The sequence below is a fragment of the Phocoena sinus genome, chromosome 1 (genome assembly GCF_008692025.1).
Source record: "Phocoena sinus isolate mPhoSin1 chromosome 1, mPhoSin1.pri, whole genome shotgun sequence".
NCBI lineage: Eukaryota > Metazoa > Chordata > Mammalia > Artiodactyla > Phocoenidae > Phocoena > Phocoena sinus.
The window spans coordinates 139,840,459-139,865,750 of record NC_045763.1 but is presented as its reverse complement, the minus strand read 5'-3'; the positions used below and the strand labels follow the sequence as shown (position 1 = coordinate 139,865,750).

At 38.7% G+C, this 25,292-nt stretch overlaps 1 protein-coding gene across 3 annotated transcripts in view; it reads right to left on the bottom strand.

Annotated features, from left to right (window-relative positions):
• The window catches only part of TSEN15 (tRNA splicing endonuclease subunit 15), a 99,526-nt gene extending 80,158 nt beyond the window's left edge, over positions 1-19,368 (bottom strand). For 2 of the 3 annotated variants that reach the window (XR_004349873.1, XM_032631709.1), the window contains exons 1-3: positions 19,184-19,368; positions 16,906-16,987; positions 16,489-16,624 (exon numbers count right to left, since the gene is read on the bottom strand). Coding sequence is in view for 2 of the 3 variants with exons in the window: in XM_032631709.1 (XP_032487600.1) it covers positions 16,489-16,624; positions 16,906-16,987; positions 19,184-19,306 (341 nt within the window). In the remaining variant the exon portion in view is untranslated. The remainder of the gene's footprint in view (positions 1-16,488; positions 16,625-16,905; positions 16,988-19,183) is intronic. The other variant, XM_032631716.1, reaches the window with a different exon arrangement.
• Positions 19,369-25,292: the final 5,924 nt, after the last annotated feature.

Below are 25,292 nucleotides of genomic sequence, written 5' to 3'. Positions count from 1 at the left end.
CGAAGTTGGCAGGTCATATTTTAATATAAAATTAATATTCCCCATAATATATCATCATTCTCACCTACACCCATTCTAGTGTGCTTTCTTGAGTGAAAGTCAAAGGCGGAAGTCAGCACTAAGAGGTCCTGGGAACAATATATGAACCAAAGCTCTACTGTATCTGTGCTGCAGTTCAAGGGAAGTGGACTAGAATCATAGGTCAGAACAACAATGACAACAAAGGTTAAAACCACCGGTCAAAGCTAGGCATTAAGCATCAATGCTACTAAGGTCACACAGAGAGGTAACCAGACATTATATGTTGCCTGATGAAAGAACAGACTACCAGCTATAGTCTTACTAACATGATCCAATTGCATCTAATCAAGCTGCTGGTTTCAGCCGCTAATTTGCAGAAAATACAGAGGACAGGGAGACACGTTGAAATGCACCGTGAGTAACTGACAAACCCAGATTATGGGAGAGTATGCATGTCAAACAGCCCAGGTTCTTTAACAGAAATATTGTAAGGAAAAGAGAAGGATAGAGGCAAAACCCACAGATCAGGAGTTGGTAAACCAATGGTCTATGGGCCAAATCTGGACTGCCCTCTGTTCTTGTAAATAAAGTTATAAAAACCACACCATTTGCTTATGTATTGTCTAACGCTGCTTTCACCATAACATCGCAGAGCTAAGGAGCTGCAATAGAGCCCAAATGGCCTGCAAATTCCAAAATATTTACTATCTAGAGCTTTACGGAAAGAGTTCGCTGGACTCTACTGCAGATGAACAGAGATTTACAGGATATAACCAAAAACATTTTTTAATGGGAAAAATTTGAGATGTAAATAAAGAAGTGCTTTATTTGTAGAAATTAAGTTGATTTTTAAATGTATATAAAAAGTAAAAGGGGCTTCCCTGGTGGTGCAGTGGCTGAGAGTCCGCCTGCCGATGCAGGGGACACGGCTTCGTGCCCCGGTCCGGGAAGATCCCACGTGCCGCGGAGCGGCTGGGCCCGTGAGCCATGGCCGCTGAGCCTGCGCGTCCGGAGCCTGCGCTCCACAACGGGAGAGGCCGCAGCAGTGAGAGGCCCGCGTACCGCAAAAAAAAAAAAAAAAAAAAAAGTAAAAGGACATTACATGCCTCCTGACCAAAGTACAGACCACCAGCTACAGTCTTATTAATATGATAAAATCAAGGCCCTGGTTCCAGTTGCCAATTTTCAGAAAATACAGAGAGAGGACAGGGAAACGTTGAAATGTACCATGAGTACACCATAAAATAGTATAGCCAAAATAAAAGTTATTATTATAAAAGTAAGAATAACGGGAAAGGAAAAGGTAATGCTTAGGACAGGGCACACTCAAGTGGTTCTGGGATGGCTAGGAAAGTTCTATTTCTTGACTTGGTGGGTTACAAGTGTTCAAAATGTTTGCCTTGTAACTCGATCTATGCATTTATATTATGTAGTTTTCTGTATCTGGTTTTATTCTACAGTAAAAGATTTTAAAATCACCAACAAAGTAAGAACTATAGCTATGAGACTTTGTTATCTACTATGAAATCTTGGCACAACTCATTTAATCCTTTATTATCTTTTGGAAACAGTAGAGCATAAATAAAACCACATTTTTAATCTAAGCTTTTTATATGTGAAATTAGGATAAAACAAGTACCCTATATACCACTAAGGATTTTAGAGCTGATGAAATGAGAGTATACATGTGAAGGTACTTTGAAATTCTGTAACTTCTCTACAAATGCAAAATACTCTTATAACCACATGGAATAACCTACAGCATCACTCCCCTGCTTAAAGCCCTTCAATAACACCATCCACGTACCAGTAACTTTTAGAGTTCCTTCTGGAAACCTAGGACTCAACAGACATGCTTCAGGGGTAAGGAATCATGTATATTGTACAGACTGTGCCTTGCACAAGGATGCCAGGTACAAGTGCGTCTGAAATCTGATTTATGGTGCTTGCCAAACCTTGAATCCTGGTGAAGAGACTTTTTCTGTATGTCCAGAGGGAGTCCCTTTTTCTAATTCGCTCCAAGGCATGTTATGAGCTAGCTATAGCCCTGTTCAAAGATACCCCCATACCTTCTTTTTGTCAAACAATAACAACATAAACTGTCTGAAAAGCTTCTGCATCATCAAGATAAACATGAACAAGCACGTGTTATATTTGTATTTCCCTGATTACAAATAGATTTGAGCATTTCAGTTCCTCTTCTATGAACTGCCTGTTCACATTCTTTGCCCATGTTTTTCATTTGGGTTGTTTTCTTCCTTGAAGCAGAGAAGTTATTTACATATTCTGAATTAATCTTTGTCAGCTATATGTCAGTAAATCTCTTCTCCTAGTCTATGGAAACTTATATATTGTCAGTGGGACCATAAACTGATAACCTTCTGGAGAGCAAGTTAGTAATAACCAGTAAAGATGAAGGTATAAATGCTATATGTCCCAGCCATTTCACCTCTAGGTTTCTACATTAGAGAAACGCTCATACATGAGAACAAGGATATATTTACAAGGCTATTCATTACAGTACAATTTGTAACAGCAAAAAAGTGAAAACAGTGATGGCCTTCATGATGTACATAACTCTTCCAGCCTCATTTCCCGTCCTTCCCTTCTTTTCTCATGAGTTCTATACATTCATTTGTTCATTAGCGGCCTTAATCAATGTCATTAATCACCTACTCTGAACTAGATTCCATGCTAGGCAGGCAGGCACATTTAACTACTTGCACTTATCCTACTAAAACATGGTGTCTTACAACTTTCAGGAGGCTTTTTCTGTCCTTCTTTTGGGTCCTGACACAACCTAGTGTAAAGTACTTATCAGTACCCCACTACCCTTGTTATTCAATTACCTAACAATAAAATAAGTGGAGGTGGTCCCAAATTACAGTTAATTAAATCTCTGAACAAAGGACAATTCTGTTTTTACCAGATCTCATCTAACAATTACCAAAAAATGAAATAAAATTTATTTTCCAGCCAACATTTAGTGCTAGAACATTACTTTCAAGAGAATGTCTTAAATACCACATGCAGATGTGGAATCACACACACACACACACACACACAATTCATAAATACAGAGAACAGAATGGTGGGTGCCAGAGGCAGTGGGTAAAACGGGTGAAAAGAGTCAAAAGGTATAAACTTCCAGTTATAAAATACATAAGTCATGGGAATGTAGTGTACAGCATAGTGACTACAGTTAATAACACTATTGCATATTTGAAAGTGGCTAAGAAAGTAGATCTTAAGAGTTCTCATCATAAGAGAAAAATTCTCTTACTATGTATGGTGATGAATGTTAACTAGACTCATTGTGGTGATCATTTCCCAATACATTCAAATATCAAATCATCATGTTTTATACCTAAAACTAATATAATGTTGCCTGTCAATTATACCTCAAAAAAAGAAAGAGGCTGTCTTGATCAACACGGTTTTCCTAGCACTTAGACCACTTCTTGACACATAATTGTATATAAATATTTGCTAAATTAAAAAGTCCAAGCAATATTATCTGACAGTAATGATATTCAAAAGTGAACAGTTATTTATTTTCGTAGATGATTTATTATCAGATAAATTAAGAGCTGTTTGTTCTCTTAAATTTTAAAAAAATGTATGTTTTTTAAGGTGAGCTACCTTCATAAATTCCTACCCAAATACTTTTAGGACTTGGCTTAATGAATTTCTTCCCTATACAAGGCTGCCAAAGCTTCAAAGTCAATAATTTTCTTTGTGTTACTAATGAAGGAAAATTCCTACATTAACCACAAACGTCTGAAATTGCAGCATCTCTGTTAGATATGTAACATTTTATATACAAAGTACACATAGAAGCAAAAATAGATAAAAGTTTGCCTACTACCTAAAAATATCACTCCTGTTAAAAACTGAGGAATGAAATCAAACAAACACACACAAATCTTTGCTAAAAGGTTATTTGCATACTTCGAGTTGAGAAAATTTCACGCCATAAAAGGCATAATAAATCTAATGTGTACTGGGCCTCATTTGTGCTATTTTGTGTATTATTATTCCACTGCATAATATAATTATGAATATTTATATAAAAACAAAACACATAGACTTAAGCCCTCTGAGTTATTAAATGCAAGAGTATAAAAATGGATTACTAAGTTAACCTTCCAACTAATTCTATTTAAAGAAGAAAACGGGGCTTCCGGGAAGATGGCGGAAGAGTAAGACGCGGAGATCACCTTTCTCCCCACAGATACACCAGAAATACATCTACATGTGGAACAACTCCTACAGAGCACCTACTGAACGCTGGCAGAAGACCTCAGACCTCCCAAAAGACAAGAACCCCCCCCCCCCCCCCGCCACGTACCTCGGTAGGGCAAAAGAAAAAAGAATAAACAGAGACAAAAGGATAGGGACGGGACCTGCACCTCTGGGAGGGAGCTGTGAAGGAGGAAAGCTTTCCACACACTAGGAAGGCCCTTCGCTGGCGGAGACTGCGGGTGGCGGACTGGGAACCTTCGGAGCCACGGAGGAGAGCACGGTAACAGGGGTGCGGAGGGCAAAGCGGTGAGAATCCCGCACAGAGGATCAGGGCCGACCGGCACTCACCAGCCCGAGAGGCTTGTCTGCTCACCCGCCGGGGCGGGCGGGGCTGGAAGTTGAGGCTCGGCTTTCGGTCGGAGCGCCCGGAGAGGAACACAGCCTGCAGGGGGTTAGTGCGCCACGGATAGCCGGGAGGGAGTCCGGGGAAAAGTCTGGACCTGCCTAAGAGGCAAGAGACTTTTTCTTCCCTCTTTGTTTCCTGGTGCGCGAGGAGAGGGGATTAAGATCGCTGCTTAAAGGAACTCCAGAGACGGGCGCGAGCCACGGCTAAAAGCGCGGACCACAGAGACGAGCATAAGACGCGAAGGCTGCTGCCGCCGCCACCAAGAAGCCTGTGCACGAGCACAGGTCACTATCCACAACCCCGCTTCCGGGGAGCCTGTGCAGCCCGCCACTGCCAGGGTCCCGGGATACAGGGAGAACTTCCCCGGGAGAACACACGGCACGCCTCAGGCTGGTGCAACGTAATGTTGGCCTGTGCCGCCGCAGGCCCGCACTCCATGCCCCTCCCTCCCCCCCCCCCCCCCCCCCCCCCCCCCCCCCCCGGCCTGAGTGAGCCAGAGCCCTCGAATCAGCGGCTCCGTTAACCCCGTCCTGTCTGAGGGAAGTACAGACGCCCTCCAGCGACCTACACGCAGAGGCGGGGACAAATCCAAAGCTGAGCCCCTGGGAGCTGTAAGAACAAAGAAGAGAAAGGGAAATCTCTCCCAGCAGCCTCAGAAGCAGCGGATTAAAGCTCCACAATCAACTTGATGTACCCTGCATCTGTGGAATACATGAATGGACAACGAATCATCCCAAATTAAGGAGGTGGACTTCGACAGCAAGATTTATGATTTTTTCCCCTTTTCCACTTTTTGTGAGTGTGTATGTGTATGCTTCTGTGTGAGATTTTGTCTGTATAGCTTTGCTTCCACCATTTGTCCTAGGGTTCTATCCGTGAGGTTTTTTTTGTTTTGTTTTGTTTTTAATTTTTTTTCTTATTATTATTTTATTTTAATAACTTTATATTTTATCTTACTTTATATTATTTTACTTTATCTTTCTTTTTTCCTTCCTTCCCTCCTTCCTCCCTCCCTCCTTTCTTTCTTCCTTTTCTTTCTTTCTTTCTTCCTTCCTTCCTTCCTTTCTTCCTTTTCTCCTTTCTTCCTTTCTTCCTACTTCTACTAATTCTTTCTATTTATTCTCCATTTTATTCTGAACTGTGTGGATGAAAGGCTCTTGGTGCTGCAGCCAGGAGTCAGTGCTGTGCCTCTGAGGTGGGAGAGCCAACTTCAGGACACTGGTCCACAAGAGACCTCCCAGCTCCACATAATATAAAATGGCGAAAATCTCCCAGAGATCCCCATCTCAACACCAGCACCCAGCTTCACTCAACAACCAGCAAGCTATAGTGCTGGACATCCTATGCCAAACAACTAGCAAGACAGGAACACAACCCCACCCATTATCAGAGAGGCTGCCTAAAATCATAAAAAGTCCACATACACCCCAAAACACACCACCAGACATGGACTTTCCCACCAGAAAGACAAGATCCAGCCTCATCCACCACAACACAGGCACTAGTCCCCTACACCAGGAAGCCTACACAACCCACTGAACCAACCTTAGCCACTGGGGACAGACACCAAAAACAACGGGAACTACGAACCTGCAGCCTGCAAAAAGGAGACCCCAAACACAGTTAAGATAAGCAAAATGAGAAGACAGAAAAACACACAGCAGATGAAGGAGCAAGATAAAAACCCACCAGACCTAACAAATGAAGAGGAAATAGGCAGTCTACCTGAAAAAGAATTCAGAATAATGATAGTAAAGATGATCCAAAATCTTGGAAATAGAATAGACAAAATGCAAGAAACATTTAACAAGGACCTAGAAGAACTAAAGATGAAACAAACAACGATGAACAACACAATAAATGAAATTAAAAATAATCTAGATGGGATCAATAGCAGAATAACTGAGGCAGGAGAATGGATAAGTGACCTGGAAGACAAAATAGTGGAAATATCTACTGCAGAGCAGAATAAAGAAAAAAGAATGAAAAGAACTGAGGATAGTCTCAGAGACCTCTGGGACAACATTAAACACACCAACATTCGAATTATAGGGGTTCCAGAAGAAGAAGAGAAAAATAAAGGGACTGAGAAAACATTTGAAGAGATTATAGTTGAAAACTTCCCTAATATGGAAATAGAAATAGTTAATCAAGTCCAGGAAGCACAGAGAGTCCCATACAGGATAAATCCAAGGAGAAACACGCCAAAACACATATCAATCAAACTGTCAAAAATTAAATACAAAAACAAAATATTAAAAGCAGCAAGGGAAAAACAACAAATAACACACAAGGGAATCCCCATAAGGTTAACAGCTGATCTTTCAGCAGAAACTCTGCAAGCCAGAAAGGACTGGCAGGACATATTTAAAGTGATGAAGGGGAAAAACCTGCAACCAAGATTACTCTAGCCAGCAAGGACCTCATTCAGATTTGATGGAGAAGTTAAAACCTTTACAGACAAACAAAAGCTGAGAGAGTTCAGCACCACCAAACCAGCTTTACAACAACTGCTAAAGGAACTTCTCTAGGCAAGAAACACAAGAGAAGGAAAAGACCTACAATAACGAACCCAAAACAATTAAGAAAATGGGAATAGGAACATACATATCGATAATTACCTTAAATGTAAATGGACTAAATGCTCCCAACAGAAGACACAGATTGGCTGAATGGATACAAAAACAAGACCCATATATTTGCTGTCTACAAGAGACCCACTTCAAACCTAGAGACACATACACACTGAAAGTAAGGGGATGGAAAAAGATATTTCATGCAAATGGAAACCAAAAGAAAGCTGGAGTAGCAATTCTTATATCAGACAAAATGACTTTAAAATAAAGACTATTACAAGAGACAAAGAAGGACACTATCTAATGATCAAGGGATCGATCCAAGAAGAAGATATAACACTTGTAAATATTTATGCAGCCAACGTAGGAGCACCTCAATACATAAGACAAATACTAACAGCCATAAAAGGAGAAATTGACAGTAACACATTCATAGTACGGGACTTTAACACCCCACTTTCACCAATGGACAGATCATCCAAAATGAAAATAAATAAGGAAACACAAGCTTTAAATGATACATTAAACAAGATGGACTTAATTGATATTTATAGGACACTCCATTCAAAAACAACAGAATACACATTTTTCTCAAGTGCTCATGGAACATTCTCCAGGATAGATCATATCTTGAGTCACAAATCAAGCCTTGGTAAATTTAAGAAAACTGAAATTGTATCAAGTATCTTTTCCGACCACAACGCTATGAGGCTAGATATCAATTACAGGAAAAGATCTGTAAAAAATACAAACACATGGAGGCTAAACAATACACTACTTAATAACGAAGTGATCACTGAAGAAATCAAAGAGGAAATAAAAAAATACCTAGAAACAAATGACAATGGAGACACGATGACCCAAAATCTATGGGATGCAGCAAAAGCAGTTCTAAGAGGGAAGTTTATAGCAATACAATCCTACCTTAAGAAACAGGAAACATCTCGAATAAACAACCTAACCTTCCACCTAAAGCAATTAGAGAAAGAACAACAAAAAAACCCCAAAGTTAGCAGAAGGAAAGAAATCATAAAAATCAGATCAGAAATAAATGAAAAAGAAATGAAGGAAACGATAGCAAAGATCAATAAAGCTAAAAGCTAGTTCTTTGAGAAGATAAACAAAATTGATAAACCATTAGCCAGACTCATCAAGAAAAAAGGGAGAAGACTCAAATCAATAGAATTAGAAATGAAAAAGGAGAAGTAACAACTGATACTGCAGAAATACAAAAGATCATGAGAGATTACTACAAGCAACTCTATGGCAATAAAATGGACAACCTGGAAGAAGTGGACAAATTCTTAGAAATGCACAACCTGCCAAGACTGAATCAGGAAGAAATTGAAAAGATGAACAGACGAATCACAAGCACTGAAATTAAAACTGTGATTAAAAATCTTCCAACAAACAAAAGCCCAGGACCAGATGGCTTCACATGCGAATTCTATCAAACATTTAGAGAAGAGCTAACACTTATCCTTCTCAAACTCTTCCAAAATATAGCAGAGGGAGGAACACTCCCAAACTCATTCTATGAGGCCACCATCCCCAATACCAAAACCAGACAAGGATGTCACAAAGAAAGAAAACTACAGGCCAATATCACTGATGAACATAGATGCAAAAATCCTCAACAAAATACTAGCAAACAGAATCCAACAGCACATTAAATGGATCATACACCATGACCAAGTGGGGTTTATTCCAGGAATGCAAAGATTCTTCAATATACTCAAATCAATCAATAAGATACACCATATTAGCAAATTGAAGGAGAAAAACCATATGATCATCTCAATAGATGCAGAGAAAGCTTTTGACAAAATTCAACACCCATTTATGATAAAAACCCTGCAGAAAGTAGGCATAGAGGGAACTTTCCTCAACATAATAAAGGCCATATATGACAAACCCACAGCCAACATCATCCTCAATGGTGAAAAACTGAAAGCATTTCCACTAAGATTAGGAACAAGACAAGGTTGCCCACTCTCACCACTATTATTCGACATAGTTTTGGAAGTTTTAGCCACAGCAATCAGAGAAGAAAAGGAAATAAAAGGAATCCAAATCAGAAAAGAAGAAGTAAAGCTGTCACTGTTTGCAGATGACATGATACTATACATAGAGAATCCTAAAGGTGCTACCAGAAAACTACTAGAGCTAATCAATGAATTTGGTAAAGTAGCAGGATACAAAATTAATGCACAGAAATCTCTGGCATTCCTATACACTAATGATGAAAAATCTGAAAGTGAAATCAAGAAAACACTCCCTTTTACCATTGCAACAAAAGGAATAAAATATCTAGGAATAAACCTACCGAAGGAGACAAATGATCTGTATGCAGAAAATTATAAGACAAATGATGAAAGAAATTAAAGATGATACAAATAGATGGAGAGATATACCATGTTCTTACATTGGAAGAATCAAGATTGTGAAAATGACTCTACTACCCAAAGCAATCTACAGATTCAATGCAATCCCTATCAAATTACCACTGGCATTTTTCACAGAACTAGAACAAAAAATTTCACAATTTGTATGGGAACACAAAAGACCCCGAATAGCCAAAGCAATCTTGAGAACGAAAAACGGAGGTGGAGAAATCAGGCTCCGTGACTTCAGACTATACTACAAAGCTACAGTAATCGAGACAGTATGGTACTGGCACAAAAACAGAAAGATCAATGGAACAGGATAGAAAACCCAGAGATAAACCCAGGCACATATGGTCACCTTATCTTTGATAAAGGAGGCAGGAATGTACAGTGGAGAAAGGACAGCCTCTTCAATAAATGGTGCTGGGAAAACTGGATAGGTACATGTAAAAGATGAGATTAGATCACTCCCTAACACCATACACAAAATAAGCTCAAAATGGATTAAAGACCTGAATGTAAGGCCAGAAACTATCAAACTCTTAGAGGAAAGCATAGGCAGAACACTCTATGACATACATCACAGCAAGATCCTTTTTGACCCACCTCCTAGATAAATGGAAATAAAAACAAAAATAAACAAATGGGACCTAATGAAAGTTCAAAGCTTTTGCACAGCAAAGGAAACCATAAACAAGACCAAAAGACAACTCTCAGAATGGGAGAAAATATTTGCAAATGAAGCAACTGACAAAGGATTAATCTCCAAAATTTATAAGCAGCTCGTGCAGCTCAATAACAAAAAAACAAATAACCCAATCCAAAAATGGGCAGAAGACCTAAACAGACATTTCTGCAAAGAAGATATGCAGACTGCCAACAAACACATGAAAGAATGCTCAACATCATTAATCATTAGAGAAATGCAAATCAAAACTACAATGAGATATCATCTCACACCAGTCAGAATGGCCATGATCAAAAAAATCTAGAAACAGTAAATGCTGGAGAGGGTGTGGAGAAAAGGGAACACTCTTGCACTGTTGGTGGGAATTTAAATTGATACAGCCACTGTGGAGAACAGTATGGAGGTTCCATAAAAAACTAAAAATAGAACTACCATATGACCTAGCAATCCCACTACTAGGCATATACCCTGAGAAAACCATAATTCAAAAAGAGTCATGTACCAAAATGTTCATTGCAGCTCTATTTACAATAGCCCGGAGATGGAAACAACCTAAGTGTCCATCAGCGGATGAATGGATAAAGAAAATGTGGCACATATATACAATGGAATATTACTCAACCATAAAAAGAAATGAAATTGAGCTATTTGTAATGAGGTGGATAGACCTAGAGTCTGTCATACAGAGTGAAGTAAGTCAGAAAGAGAAAGACAAATACCGTATGTTAACACATATATATGGAATTTAAGAAAAAAAAATGTCATGAAGAACCTAGGGGTAAGACAGGAATAAAGACACAGACCTACTGGAGAATGGACTTGAGGATATGGGGAGAGGGAAGGGTAAGCTGTTACAAAGCGAGAGAGAGGCATGGATATATATACACTACCAAACGTAAGGTAGATAGCTAGTGGGAAGCAGCCGCATAGCACAGGGAGATCAGCTCGGTGCTTTGTGACCACCTGGAGGGGTGGGATAGGGAGGTTGGGAGGGAGGGAGACGCAAGAGGGAAGAGATATGGGAACATATGTATATGTAGAACTGATTCACTTTGTTATAAAAAAAAAAAGAAGAAGAAAACAAACTTAAAAAGCTAAAAAAGCAATAATCACCAGTTGGGAAAAACTAGAAATAAATAGGACACAAATTTATTCTAGACTTATGAAATGATTTGATTCAAACAGGCTATTGATTTCATTTTTTAGGATTAAATTCAGGTAAACTCTAAATGGTAGTTCCTTCTCCAAAGAAATAATATATTAATAATACTAGGTAGGATGATATTTGTTAGAGTAATTAAAAGACACAAAGGAAGAGATTTAAGGAGTGAATTATTAAGTCTTTTAGACAGAAGTATTATTGGAAATAATGCTAGTAAAATTGTGTGTTGATATTCAAACACACAGAAAAATCTCAGAGTAAGGAGCCTCTCAAAGAAGGGTATAGGGCTTCCCTGGTGGCGCAGTGGTTGAGTGTCCGCCTGCCGATGCAGGGGACAAGGGCTCGTGCCCCGGTCCGGGAGGATCCCGCATGCTGCGGAGCGGCTGGGCCCGTGAGCCATGGCCGCTGAGCCTGCGCGTCCGGAGCCTGTGCTCCGCGGTGGGAGAGGCCACAACAGTGAGAGGCCCACTACCGCAAAAAAAAAAAAAAAAAAAAAAAAAAAAAAAAAAAAAAGAAGGGTATAAATAGCCTGATATATCAAGAAACAATTCTCATAACAAATCACACATACAAAAAACATTTAATAGAAATCTAAAAATTTAATTTTATGCAATACACACAATGAAAATAACCAATTATGGTAGCTTTGATTTGGAAGGGATCTTACATGTTATCTACTGATAATCTATATCCCTCAATAAAAGACAAAGAAAGTGAAACTCAGAAAAATTAGGTGTCTCCAATCATGAAAGAAAATGTTGTGTCAGTGTCAAGACCAGAACTTAGGTCTTATGGCTTTGTTCCAGTGGTCTTTCTATTAAATCAATATGCATTTATCATAGAGAATTAGGAAAGGAATAGGTGTTTATCAAAGTGCTTCATGTTAGAATTTACAGTGCTCTGTCCTCTTCCCTGCGTGTAAACCCACTCAGATACACCTATGTCTTCCTCTGTCCTTTCTACCTGCCCCACAGCCTCAGTGGTTCAGGTGTTCCTCCTCTAGCTCAATATTAATCTCTTCAACTAGTCTCTTGAATCCACCACTCCCCACCTCTCAAGAATCTTGCTCCATCAGTAATTACCTTTACTCCTCTATGTTCAGACTTTCTCTAGGACAGTTCACGGGGCAGCTGGCTTCCCTCAGAACAAGCAAGTCAGAGAGAGTGCCTGACAGAAACCACAGTCTTTTTTTTTTTCTTGAAGTATAGTTGTTTACTCCATATATATATATATATATATATATATATATATATCACTTTGCTGTATACCTGAAAAAAATATATATGTGTGTACATATATATTCTTTTTCAGATTCTTTTCCATTATAGGTTATTATAAGATATTAAATATAGTGTCCTGTGCTATATAGTAGGTCCTGTTGTTTATTTTATATATAATAGTGTATATCTGTTAATCCCAAATTCCAAATTTGTCCCTCCCCTCTTTCCCCTTTGGTAACCATAAGTTTGTTTTCTATGTCTGTGAGTCTATTTGTTTAGTAAATAAGTTCGTTTGTATCATTTTTTTAGACTCCACATATAAGTGATATCATATGATATTTGTCTATCTCTATCTGACTTACTTCACTTAATAGGATAATCTGCAGGTCCATCCATATTGCTGCAAATGGCATTATTTCATTCTTTTTTATGGCTGAGTAATATTCCATTATGTGTGTGTGTGTGTGTGTGTGTGTGTGTGTGTGTATACACACACACACACACACACATACACATCTTCTTTATCCATTCATCTGTCAATGAACATTTAAGTTGCTTCCATGTCTTGGGTACTGTAAATAGTGCTGCTATGAACACTGGGGTGCATTATCTTTCAGAATTAGAGTTTTCTCTGGATATATACCCAGAAGTGCGACTGCTGTATCATATGGCAACTCTATTTTTAGTTTTTTAAGGAACCTCGATACTGTTCTCCATAGTGGCTGCACCAATTTACATTCCCACCAACAGTGTAGGAGGGTTCTCTTTTCTCCACAACCGCATTTATTATTTGTAGGCTTTTTGATGATGGCTATTTTGACCAGTGTGAGGTGGTACCTCGTTGTAGTTTTGACTTGCATTTCTCTAATAATTAGCGATGTTGAGCATCTTTTCATGTTTCTATTGGACATCTGTATGTCTTCTTTGGAGAAATGTCTATTTAGGTCTTCTGCCCATTTTTTGATTGGGTTGTTTGTTTTTTGGATATTGAGCTGTATGAGCTGTTTGTATATTTTGGAAATTAAGCCCTTGTTGGTCGCAATGTTTGCAGATATTTTCTCCCATTTCGTAAGTTGTCTTTTCGTTTTGTTTATGGTTTCCTTTGCTATGCAAAAGCTTGTAAGTTTAATTAGGTCCCATTTGCTTATTTTTGCTTTTGTTTCCGTTACTCTATGAGATGGATCAAAAAAAAGAATGCTGAGATTTATGTCAAAGAGTGTCCTGCCTATGTTTTCCTCTAGGAGTTTTATAGTATCCAGGCTCACATTTAGGTCTTTAATCCATTTTGAGTTTATTGTTGTATAGGGTATTAAAGAATGTTCTAATTTCATTCTTTTATACATAGCTGTCCAGTTTCCCCAGCACTGCTTATTGAAGAGGCTGTCTTTTCTCCATTGTATATTTTTGCCTCCTTTGTGGTAGATTAATTGACCATAAGTGTGTAGGTTTATTTCTGGGCTTTCTATCCTGTCCCATTGATCTATGTAGCTGTTTTTGTGCCACTACCATACTGTTTTGATTACTGTAGCTTTGTAGCATAGTCTGAAGTCAGGAAGACCTGTATTCTGAAAACTGTAAGATGCTGATGGAAGAAATTGAAGATGACACAAACAGAAGGAATGATATACTGTGCTCTTGGATTGGAAGAATTGATATTGTTAAAATGACTATACTACCCAAGGCAATCTACAGATTCAGTGCAATCCCTATCAAATTACCAATGGCATTTTTCACAGAACTAGAGCAAAAAATTTTCAAATTTGTATGGAAACACAAAAGACCCCAAATAGCCATAGTCTTTTTTTTTTTTTTTCGATACGCGGGCCTCTCACTGCTGTGGCCTCTCCCATTGTGGAGCACAGGCTCCGGCCGCGCAGGCTCAGCGGCCATGGCTCACGGGCCCAGCCGCTGCCGCGGCATGTGGGATCTTCCCGGACCGGGGCATGAACCCATGTCCCCTGCATCGGCAGGCGGACTCCCAACCACTGCGCCACCAGGGAAGCCCCAGCCATAGTCTTTTATAATCTAATCTTAGAAGTAACATCCCATTATTTTTGCCAAATTTTATTTACTGAAAGCAAGTCACTAACTCCAGACCACACTCCAGGGAACAGAAATACACAAGAGTGTGACCATCAGAAGGCTGGATTATAAGAAGCCATCTTAGAGGCTGCCTGCCACAGCTTCTAAAGAAGAGAAGCAAAAAGGGAGACTTGTTAACCAGATACCAGGACTTCCTATGAAGCTACCAATTAGGAAAATGTGGTACTGGCACAAGGATAAATATATTGACTAATGGAATATAAAGAGAGCCCAGAAACAAATCAGTGCATAGAGGGAGCTTTGGAAAATGAGAGAGATGATATGTAGGGCAATAAGTAAAGGAGGGAATATTCTGTAAATGGAGGTGGAGAAAAATGGTTATCCAAATGAAAATAGGGTTCCTAGCCTTCCTCTCATACCATTAAAAAAAGCAAACTTTAAAACTCTTAGGAAAATATAGGTGAACTCCTTAGACCTTTAGACAGGAAATAGTTCTTAAATTAGATACAAAGATATTGATTATTGAAAATGGATAAATAGGATTATATTCAAATTAAGAACTGTATTCATCAAAAGATACCTGAAAGACAGATTTTAAAGCTCAGAAACACTACCAAATGGATTATCATCAAGAATATATAAAGAACTCCTAGAAGTCAATGAGAAAACTATAAGCAATCCAGTAGGCAAAGGATATGAAAATACATTTCTCAAGAGAGGAAATATTAAATATATAAATAAATGTTCAATATCAGAGAACTGCAAATTAAGACCACAATGAGATAAGCCATTCAACTGACAAAAATTTCAAAGTCTGAGAATACTAAATACAAGAGACCACACAGCTTCCAAAGATCTTGTTTACATTGCAGGGGAAAGTAAATTGAGGCAACCACTTTGGAAAACAGTTTGAAATTACCCCCTGAAGTTGAACATTAGTAACACTCCATCATCAAGAGAGTAGGTGTGAAAACTGTGGTACAATCACACGATGGAATGCTATATGGCAGCTCCCCACCTCCAAAATCCACAATAGATCAACGTTAGCCGTATGACATTAAGTACATAAAGTGAGCCTCAAATGATTACATGCCTTTTTATAAAGTTAAAAAGATCTAAAATGAAACAATTCCCAATGAACATGAAAAAGACAGTAATACTTTACAGTAAATGAATACTTGTTAAAAACTCATATTTAACTTATTCCTCAAATAACAAAAAGTAAAGCAATGATCCCTGTACCCCAAATTCCTTTTAAAATATATTACTACCTCTACAAATGCTTTGAGAGGAAAGGAACAAAACCTCCAAATTTTTACAGTCATCGAACAGCGGATTATCTGAAAACGTTAACAATATGTGGCAGACACATTGTGAGAGGGAAAAATCAAGATTTTTAACCACATTCCTTGTTTCAAAACTTTCCAATGTCTGTCTCTACAGAATCTCTGTCATTAATTAAAACCAACTTGTTGAAGCATCTGTGATATATCAATATTAGACAGAATATTAAGATATTTTATTTTCAAAGGAAAAGTGTAAATGACAAATGCTCTGTTTGTATCTGTATGTAAGTGTACATTGCTGTGACCTGGAGTTAACTAAAAAAGTGGAAGATAAAATTTTACAAAATGTATACAAATACTATATATATATTACTACCTCTAATGTAATGATTCCTAGCGCTTTATTCAGGAAAGGGACTAACCTGTTAAACAAAGATCAAAATCACCTGCCCACCTGTTATGGCTGAGGGAAGCACTGACGGGTGTAGGTACCACAGTCTGTAACCCTTCTCCTTCTATCTCAGTACCAAGAAGGCAGATGAGCTGGAGATCTGGTAATCCCACACAGTTTACTTCATGCCAACTTTTACCTGAAAGTGCATCATTGAATGGACAATAATGTTTATCAAAAATAAAAGATAAAAATTCCAAACACCTACCTAATACTCAGCTGAGCAAACATCGCTTATAAAGCTATGTCTCCTTATCATTCTAGTATGTTCTGTTACCCAGTAATTCCCAATGTAAAGCAATAAAGAAATCACAACAGTGACAAAATTAATAGCAAATGTATAAACACTATATGCCAACCCAACTCCTCATCTCCCCACCACCGCCCTAATAACAAAACAATAATAAAACAAATACTTACTCTCCATGAGGTCCAGGTAAACCAAGAATGCTATATAAACTTGGGTGGCATCTCCTATATCTAATTCCATCATTTCTAAATACTGAAAATCAAAATGTAATTGTCAAATAGAGAAGGAAGAATCCCTTAATATTTTCTTTCAATCAACAAATATTCATTAAATAGATAATATATAAGACTCTCTTATAGGTATAGTGGGAGCTACATGGCAATTAAGCCCTGATCCCTATCTCTAAAAAACTTATGGATTGTTAGGGTATGCAATTGTAGGTAAATAAAAATACATGACAGTAAATGACTAAAAACCAAGTGAGTGGAATAAAAAAACATGACACAACAGGTCAAAGGAGCTCCACTCAGGTGGCTTGGTTGGTGAATGTTTCCTGGCAGAGATGGGATGCAAATTGGGCCCTGAAGGACTTGTCGTGTATGATTTGAATAGAGAAGGTAGAGTAACAGTGTGAGTAATCACACAAAGGTGGGAATAAGCAACACATATTCAAGGGCCTATAAAGAAACCTATCTGCCAGGAGTAGAGACATTTTTTAATAGAATTTTTGTTGGCTCATGTTAGTGGGAGCCTCTATTTCCCTGGTCTCTTATTTGCCTGTGGAGAAAGTCTGCAAGAAGACCACTCCTGGCCTCCATCCCCACCCCTGCCCACTCAAGAGTAGGGAGTTATTTAATTGTTGGTTTTTAAAGGAACAAGCAAGCTGCTGCTGCTTTCAGACTTGTTGGTCAGCACTAAGCAAACATTCTTCAGGAGCCTGCCCCTGCAAGAGAAGCCTGAGGTATTCCAGCTATGTTAGTGACTAGGTGGGGAAGCAGGGACAATGCAGAAGTGAGGCGTCAGCAGACCTGCCTGGGTGCAGATCTGAAGTCACACTTCCCCATCGGAGTCCTCCTAAGTGTGCACAGGTACAGGAAAAGAGGGGTGTTATTAACTGTCCTCCTCAAACCTTAAACGTGTTTGAAAATGACACTGAAAAGGCAATTGGGGACCAGGTGGCAAGGTCTTGATGGTCAAGCTAATAGTTTGAATTTTACCCATAAGGAAATTCTCTAAGCATGGGAATAATATAATCAAAATGGTGTTTGAGGATGATAAATCTGATACTGCGCTACTGGATCGACCTAAGTAATTTTCCAACTGAATAATACAAATGCAGAACTGAAAAATCAAACAACCAATATAAATAGTAACATGAAATCTAGAAGAAGTTTTTAAAATTTGTTACTGTTGTTCCACTTATTAAACACTTAGGTAATGTTTACTATATGTCAAGTGCTTTACCAATATTAACTGATTTAATCCTGTAACAACCCTATAAGGTTAGTACTATTCTTATCCCCATTTTACAGATGAGAAAACTGAGAAACAATGAGATAAAACAACTTGCACCAAAAAAAAAAAAAAAAAAAAAAAAATACAAAGCTGGTGACAGAGCCAAGATTCAAACCCAGGCAGTCTAACTTTGAGTTCATGCTCCTAACCACCATGATCCCTCTCCATGTTTTGGTTCTTTTATGGCACTGAATAACACCTCCATGCTAGTGTTTGTTTTTCTCACCTTGAGGGGAAATAAGGGGATCAGAGCAGGAAGATAACATCAAGCAAGAGAAGATGAAAAGATCTTCAAATTGTTCCTTTTCTGGACTGTTTTTAGATTATTATCTATGAAATATTGCTCTCCAGCAGAAGACTGCAATTCTACTAAAGTTACTAGACCAAAGTATCTAGTCCCTGATATTCCTACAAAAACCCTTATATCCATTCACTATCCGTTCATTGTTTGGGCCATGACTGGCACAGGGCAGCAATTTGCCAAGCACAGGCAAATGAGGATTGTGCCTAAACCTTAATCATTGTAGACTACTACATCTTATCCATGGCCCACAAACTGTTTTGCTTGGTTACTGTGAGTATTAAATGAGACCATCCCCAGAACGAGCCCTAGACAGCAAAACTCAGATTAGTGGAGTGGTTACTATCTGGCCTTGAGGCGCAATGTATTCAATGTTGTTCCCTCCAGCTAAGAATGGTCTGAGGGAGGGGGAAGGGGGCGGTGTCAGAACAAGAGTTCAACTCATTTAAACAAACAAAAACAAGGTTGCCTGCAGCAGACGGTGAGCATAAAGGATCCCCTTCGGTGAGATTCGCGCGTAAACGGCGATCCCATGCGGTTGGGAGTCAAGGGCCCAAAGGGGAGCACGGCCCGTGGGTTCCGCCTGGGGTAGAGGCCTGGACCGGCGCCCTGCTCCTCTCGCGCCTCCTGACCTTAGGGTGCGTGCCCATCCAGGCGTCCTCGGGGGCCCATGAGAGGGCGCCGCCGCCGCGATCGCCGCTCGGGCGCACATCGCTGCAGCCCGCGGTCGGCGGGGACTCGCCGCTCTCCTCCATGCCCTGCTGTGCGGTGCGCCCGTGGTGCACCGCGCTGCGCTCTCCGCGCCCGGCCAGAAGCAGAGACGCGCGCGTTTGGGTTCCGCTTCCCAGTCGTCCGCTGCGCTGGCGCGGAAGAGCTCAGATGCTGGGAGGACAGTTCTCTCAGACCCATCTTCAGACAAACATAGCTAGAACCTGGGCAAACGCACTCCCCTTTCGGTCTGCGCTTATTCAAATCTGGGCAGATGCTAGCGAGAAGAAGGTTCAAGGATACCCCGAGTCCAGAAGCCCTTAATTCTCCTTACGTCAGCGCTGTTTGCAACTCTGCTGAGAAAGTGGGGGAAACTTAAGGCTTCTTTGCCCTGACATGTAAGCTTAAAGTGTAGAAGTGGATGAGATCTCCAGAGGAGAAAGTGGAAAGGAGAAAGACCAGACTGCCAAGGACCTTATTTTTAGGGTGCACCGACCTTTCAGGATTAGAGGAGCAAGAGTAAACACTAGTTGTTGAAAGTAAACAGGAGCAGTCAGAAAAGTAGGATGCAAACCAGCATAGCATAAGCATGTGACGTGGAAGTCAAGGCCGAGGAGTTTCAATCAGGCAGAGTAGGACATTTTAAGCATTTACCTAAATCCCTAAAGTGAGATGGGGGGACGCTAGAAGTTGCTCTTATGCTTTCACAGTATCCCTCTTCCTGAAGTGTTGAGAATAGACCTTAGGGGTCAAGGGTGGAAGCAGGGACTGGTTAGGGGGTATTGCATTAACCAAGGCAAGAAGTGACTCTCAAGAGTCAAAGTACCAGGCAGGGATAGAATTTCTGCTTCCAAATATGACAGACTAAGACCCTACTGGACTATCCCCCAGCAGAAAACATCTAGAAAAATGGGACATAATACAAAAAGCAGCTACCAGAATGCCCTGGAATGCGAACAGAAACATGACTCTGGTGGGGAGGGCAAGCTTGCTTGGAGAAGGGCAGTTGAGGAACCATAAACGAAAGTTGCCCTTTCCTTGGAGTTTAGCTTGGAGCTAAGTGCAGTCCAGGAGGCAGGCTCCTTGGCAGCAGGGGTGCATGTGGGAAAACTCCCAGTTTTTCTTTTCTGGAGAACCAAAAATGTGAAGCCAGGAAACTTTGAATGCTGAAGAAATTAAGAAATCCCAAAAGGGCAGGAGCCAGAGAGAGGATCCCCTAACTCTGCTCACATCTCTGACAGATCCTGAACCACCTGAAACAGAATTAAAAAACAAAAGATCTGAACTGAGACTAGAGTTATCCTCAAAGAAACAGAGTGTACAGTTCAAATTTAGCCGAGAAAATAACCTGCTAATGCAAAGGAAATAACACTCATCATAGAAAAGTAATAGAATCCAGAACCTCCACAACTTATTATTCATAAAGTCCAAGATATGATTCAAAACTACTGACAAATGAAAATCAAGAAAGTGGATCACATTTTGTAAAATCTGACCCTGAGATGAATCAGATGTTGAAACTGACAGATAAAGATTTAAAAATAACTATTATAACTATCCTCAGTGAAGTAAAACAAAACATATTTTCAGTGAATGAAACTCTCAGGAGACAAAAAAAAAAAATCTCATCAGAGAAAAAAAGAATCACATGGAAATTCTGGACCTAAAAATTAAAGTTTCAGAAATAAAAAACATTTCACTGGTTGGATTTAACAGCCAAATGGAAATTACAGAGGAAAAAATTAAATGAAATTGAAGGTAGAGCAGTCATCCAAGAAATCATCCAAGATGAACAAGAAGAAAAATGATTTTTTAAAAATAACAGAGCCTCAGAGACCTGCCACATGATATCAGTCAATCCAACATACATGTAAATGAAATACCAGAAAGAGAAAAGAAATAGAATGGGACGGGAAAAAAATGGAAGAAATTAAAAATTCCCCAAATTTGATGAAAGAAATTTGCAGGTACAAAATGCTAAATGAATACCAAGTAAAATAAACACAATGAAGTCCATGCTGAAGTCAAGCTGTTTAAAACCAGATAAAAAGCTTGAATGCATTTTAAAAAATGCGTTACATATAAGGAGAAGTGCATGAAGATTCCTAAATTGCCCTAGAATGTATTACATTTGAATGAAGTCATTAACCTTTGTCTCTACAAGCAGCTGCTAAGCCCTAAAGAAGCAAATGACACTGAAATTAGTAGGTTCCTTGAAGCACTGAGCACTGACACTAATTTAAGTAATTAGAGGTAAGTAGATCTTTCTCTCTCACCTCTAAAGATCCCAATCAGTTCAGGTGATGGTACTTATAGAAGCATTTAAGAGTGTTCTGTTCCTCATATGAGGAAAGGGGAAATTTTATAAATCAGTAAGGAGATCCAGTGGAATTAGGTACTACATGAACAAAGCTCAGACATCTTCAAGGGAAGATTTCCAACTTCAGGAAAAAAAAAAAGTGTATGGGGCAGGGAGGTTAGGGAATCCCAAAAGTATACAGAAAGAACGATAAACTAAAAAAAAAAAAAAAAAAGCAACAGGCTAATGCTATCCTTTGGCAAATAGATGAAATTCTATTGCTTAGAAAAAGCATGGTATATTTAAGCAAAAATATTAAATGCTTCTGACTTTTGATGTCATCATCTATTATAAAGAGTTGAAGAATGAAAATAAAATGTCTTTTGCCATTTGTATTAAACAATGGAAACATAAATAAGTCTTGGTGATTGGAAATGGTTAAGAAAGAAAACAAAATATTTAGGAACACTTAACCTAGTGTTTAAAGTATAGTCAAAATGTCTGTTGTGACAATCTAGAGTAAAATCCACCAAGGACAGGTTAGAGTTTCAGCTTCTGATAGACTGAAGAATTTCTCCTTTTATAAATGCTTCAATGGTTCACTATATCAGAGAACCAAAGTGGTTAGGAAAAAAGCTAGATAAGTAACAAGTAAAATTCCCCCTGAGTATACTGGGTGAAATCAAATTCAGTGTAATCGGGCACTTGCTCTACCTATTTCCCATGTTGATATCTGAGCCAGACCATTTTATTCCTATCAAAAAGTCTGTAATGTTTAGGCAGAGACATTAATTCAGTTAGAGTCTTCAGAGGAAAAATGAACTTTGAATTGTGATACGAATGTTTAGTGTGTTAAAAAGAAAAAGCTTTGACACAGTATTGTGAAAGACAATGATCTCAAGCTGAAAAAATGTAGGCTAGCATTCTGGATCAGCTTTTAATTCACTGGTTGTAAGAATGTTCTTATATATCTCGTTCCTTCTTTTGTACACAAATCATACAATTCCCCATTCTCTGTGTTTCCAGGAGAATAGGTGAGATGTTTATACTTAAAGTAAATATTTAGAATGCTATGATATTTTACTATTCATATGTATGAGCATGTATGAAGAATCTCATACATATAGAAAACAATTCAGAATAATCAAAATATGTTCTCTCCAATTTCTCATAAATTTAAGAGTGCAATCTAAATTTCCCGTTTAAAAAATCAGAATATAGTATATTTAATTTTTTAAAATACTGCTTACCTTTGGAAAAAAACCAACAAAAATAAGGTACCCAGAATAAAAATGAGCAAACCCTTTATGAAGAACATTATAAATGATATTGAAGCTCATTAGAGAAGTATATCTGTCCATTAATTTAGGTCTTCTCTAATGAGCTTCAATAACATTTATTGGTCAGTTTGGGGCGAATTGCCATCTTTATAATACTGATCTATAAATTGTATAAACTGTAAATTTCAATCACAGTCCCAACAGGGATTTTCTAATACTCGATAAACTGATTCTGAAATGTGGGCATAAAGGGCCCAAAATAACCAAGAGCCTTCTGATGAACAAACTGAGGGAACTTATAAAGGTCTGTAATTAAGGGTATGTGAGGGCTTCCCTGGTGGCGCTAGTGGTTGAGAGTCCGCCTGCCGATGCAGGGGACACGGGTTCGTGCCCCGATCCGGGAGGATCCCACATTCCGCGGAGCGGCTGGGCCCGTGAGCCATGGCCGCTGGGCCTGCGCGTCCGGAGCCTGTGCTCTGCAACGGCAGAGGCCACAACAGTGAGAGGCCCGTGTACCGGGAAAAAAAAAAAAAAAAGAGTATGTGATATTTCTACAGGGGTAGATAAACCAACAGAATCAAGTAGAGAGTCATACAAATATGGACAGAGATGACATTGCAGACACAATGCAGGGTTGAGGCAATGAATATGTATACATATACATAATATATATGTACATGTATATTCATATATATTCATATACATATACATGTATGTATAAAAAGAAATTGGATCCCTAATTGCACCATAAACAAAATCTGATTTCTTCTTTTTTTTCCACTCTTTTTAAATTGAGGTATCGCTTGATTTACAATTTTGCATTAGTTTCAGATGTACAACATAATGATTCAATATTTTTATACATTATACTCCATTTAAAATTATTATACAATAATGGCTATATTTCCCTGTGCTGTACAATATGTCCTTGTGCTTATTTATTTCATGCATAGTAGCTTGTATCTCTAAATCTCATACCCCTATCGTACCCCTACCCCCTTCCCTCTCCCCACTGACAACCACTACTCTGTTCTCTGTATCTGTGAGTCTGTTTCTGTTTTGTTATATTCATTTGTTGGTTTTATTTTTTAGATTCCAAATACAAGTGATAACATATAGTATTCATCTTTCTCTGTCTGGTTTATTTCACTAAGCATAATACTCTCTAGGTCCATCCATGTTGTTGCAAATGGCAAAATTTAATTCTTTTATATGGCTGAGTAATATTCCATTGTATATATATGCCACATCTTCTTTATCCATTCATCTGTTAATGGATGCTTAGGTTGCTTCCATATCTTGGCTATTGTAACTTATGTTGCTATGAACATTGGGGCGAATGTACCTTTTTGAATTAGTGTTTTTGTTTTCTTCAGATATATATCCAGGAGTGAGATTGTCCCATTTCATGGTAGTTCTGTTTTTAGTTTTTTGAGAAACCTCCGTACTGTTTTCCACAGTGGCTGCACCAATTCACATTCCCACCAACAGTGTACTAGGGTTCCCTTTTCTCCACATCCTTGCCAATATTTGTAATTTGTAGACTTTTTGATAGCCATACTGACAGGTGTAAGGTGATATCTCATTGTGGTTTTGATTTACACTTCTCTGGTCATTAGCAATGTTGAGCATATTTTCGTGTGCCTATTGGCCATTTGTATGTCTTTTTTGGAAAGATGTCTATTCAGGTCTTCTGCCCATTTTTTAATCAGGTTGGTTTTTTCTTTTATATTAAGCTGTTTATATATTTTGGATTTTAACCCCTTATTGGTCATATCATTTGCAAATATTTTCTCCCATTCAGCAGGTTGTCTTTTCACTTTGTCAGTGGTTTCCTTTGCTATGCAAAAGCTTTTAAGTTTAATCAGGTCCATTTGTTTATTTTTGCTTTTGTTTTCTTTGCCTCAGGCAACGTATCCAGAAATAAATAAACAACAACAAAAAAGAAATAAACCCACACACCTATGGTCAATTTAATCTACAACAAAGGAGGCAAGAATATCCAATGGGGAATTAGAAAATGTTCTGATTTCATTCTTTTACATGTAGCTGTCCAGTTTTCTCAGCACCACTTATTGAAGAGACTGTCTTTTCTCCATTGTGTATTCTTGCCTCCTTCGTTGTAGGTTAAATTGACCATAGGTGCGTGGGTTTATTTCTGGGCTCTCTATGTGTCTTTTTTTGTGCCAGTACCATACTGTTTTGATTACTGTAGCTTTGTAGTATAGCCTGAAGTCAGGGAGTGTGATACCTCCAGCTCTGGTTTTCTTTCTCAAGATTTTTTTGGCTATTTAGGGCCTTTTGTGTTTCCATACAAATTCTAAAGTTATGTGTTCTAGTTCTGTGAAAAATGCCATTGGTATTTTAATAGGGATTGCATTGAATCTATAGATTGCCTTTGGAAGATTTGGAAGATTGTACCTTTTTTTCTTTCTTTGGATGATGGTACCTTTT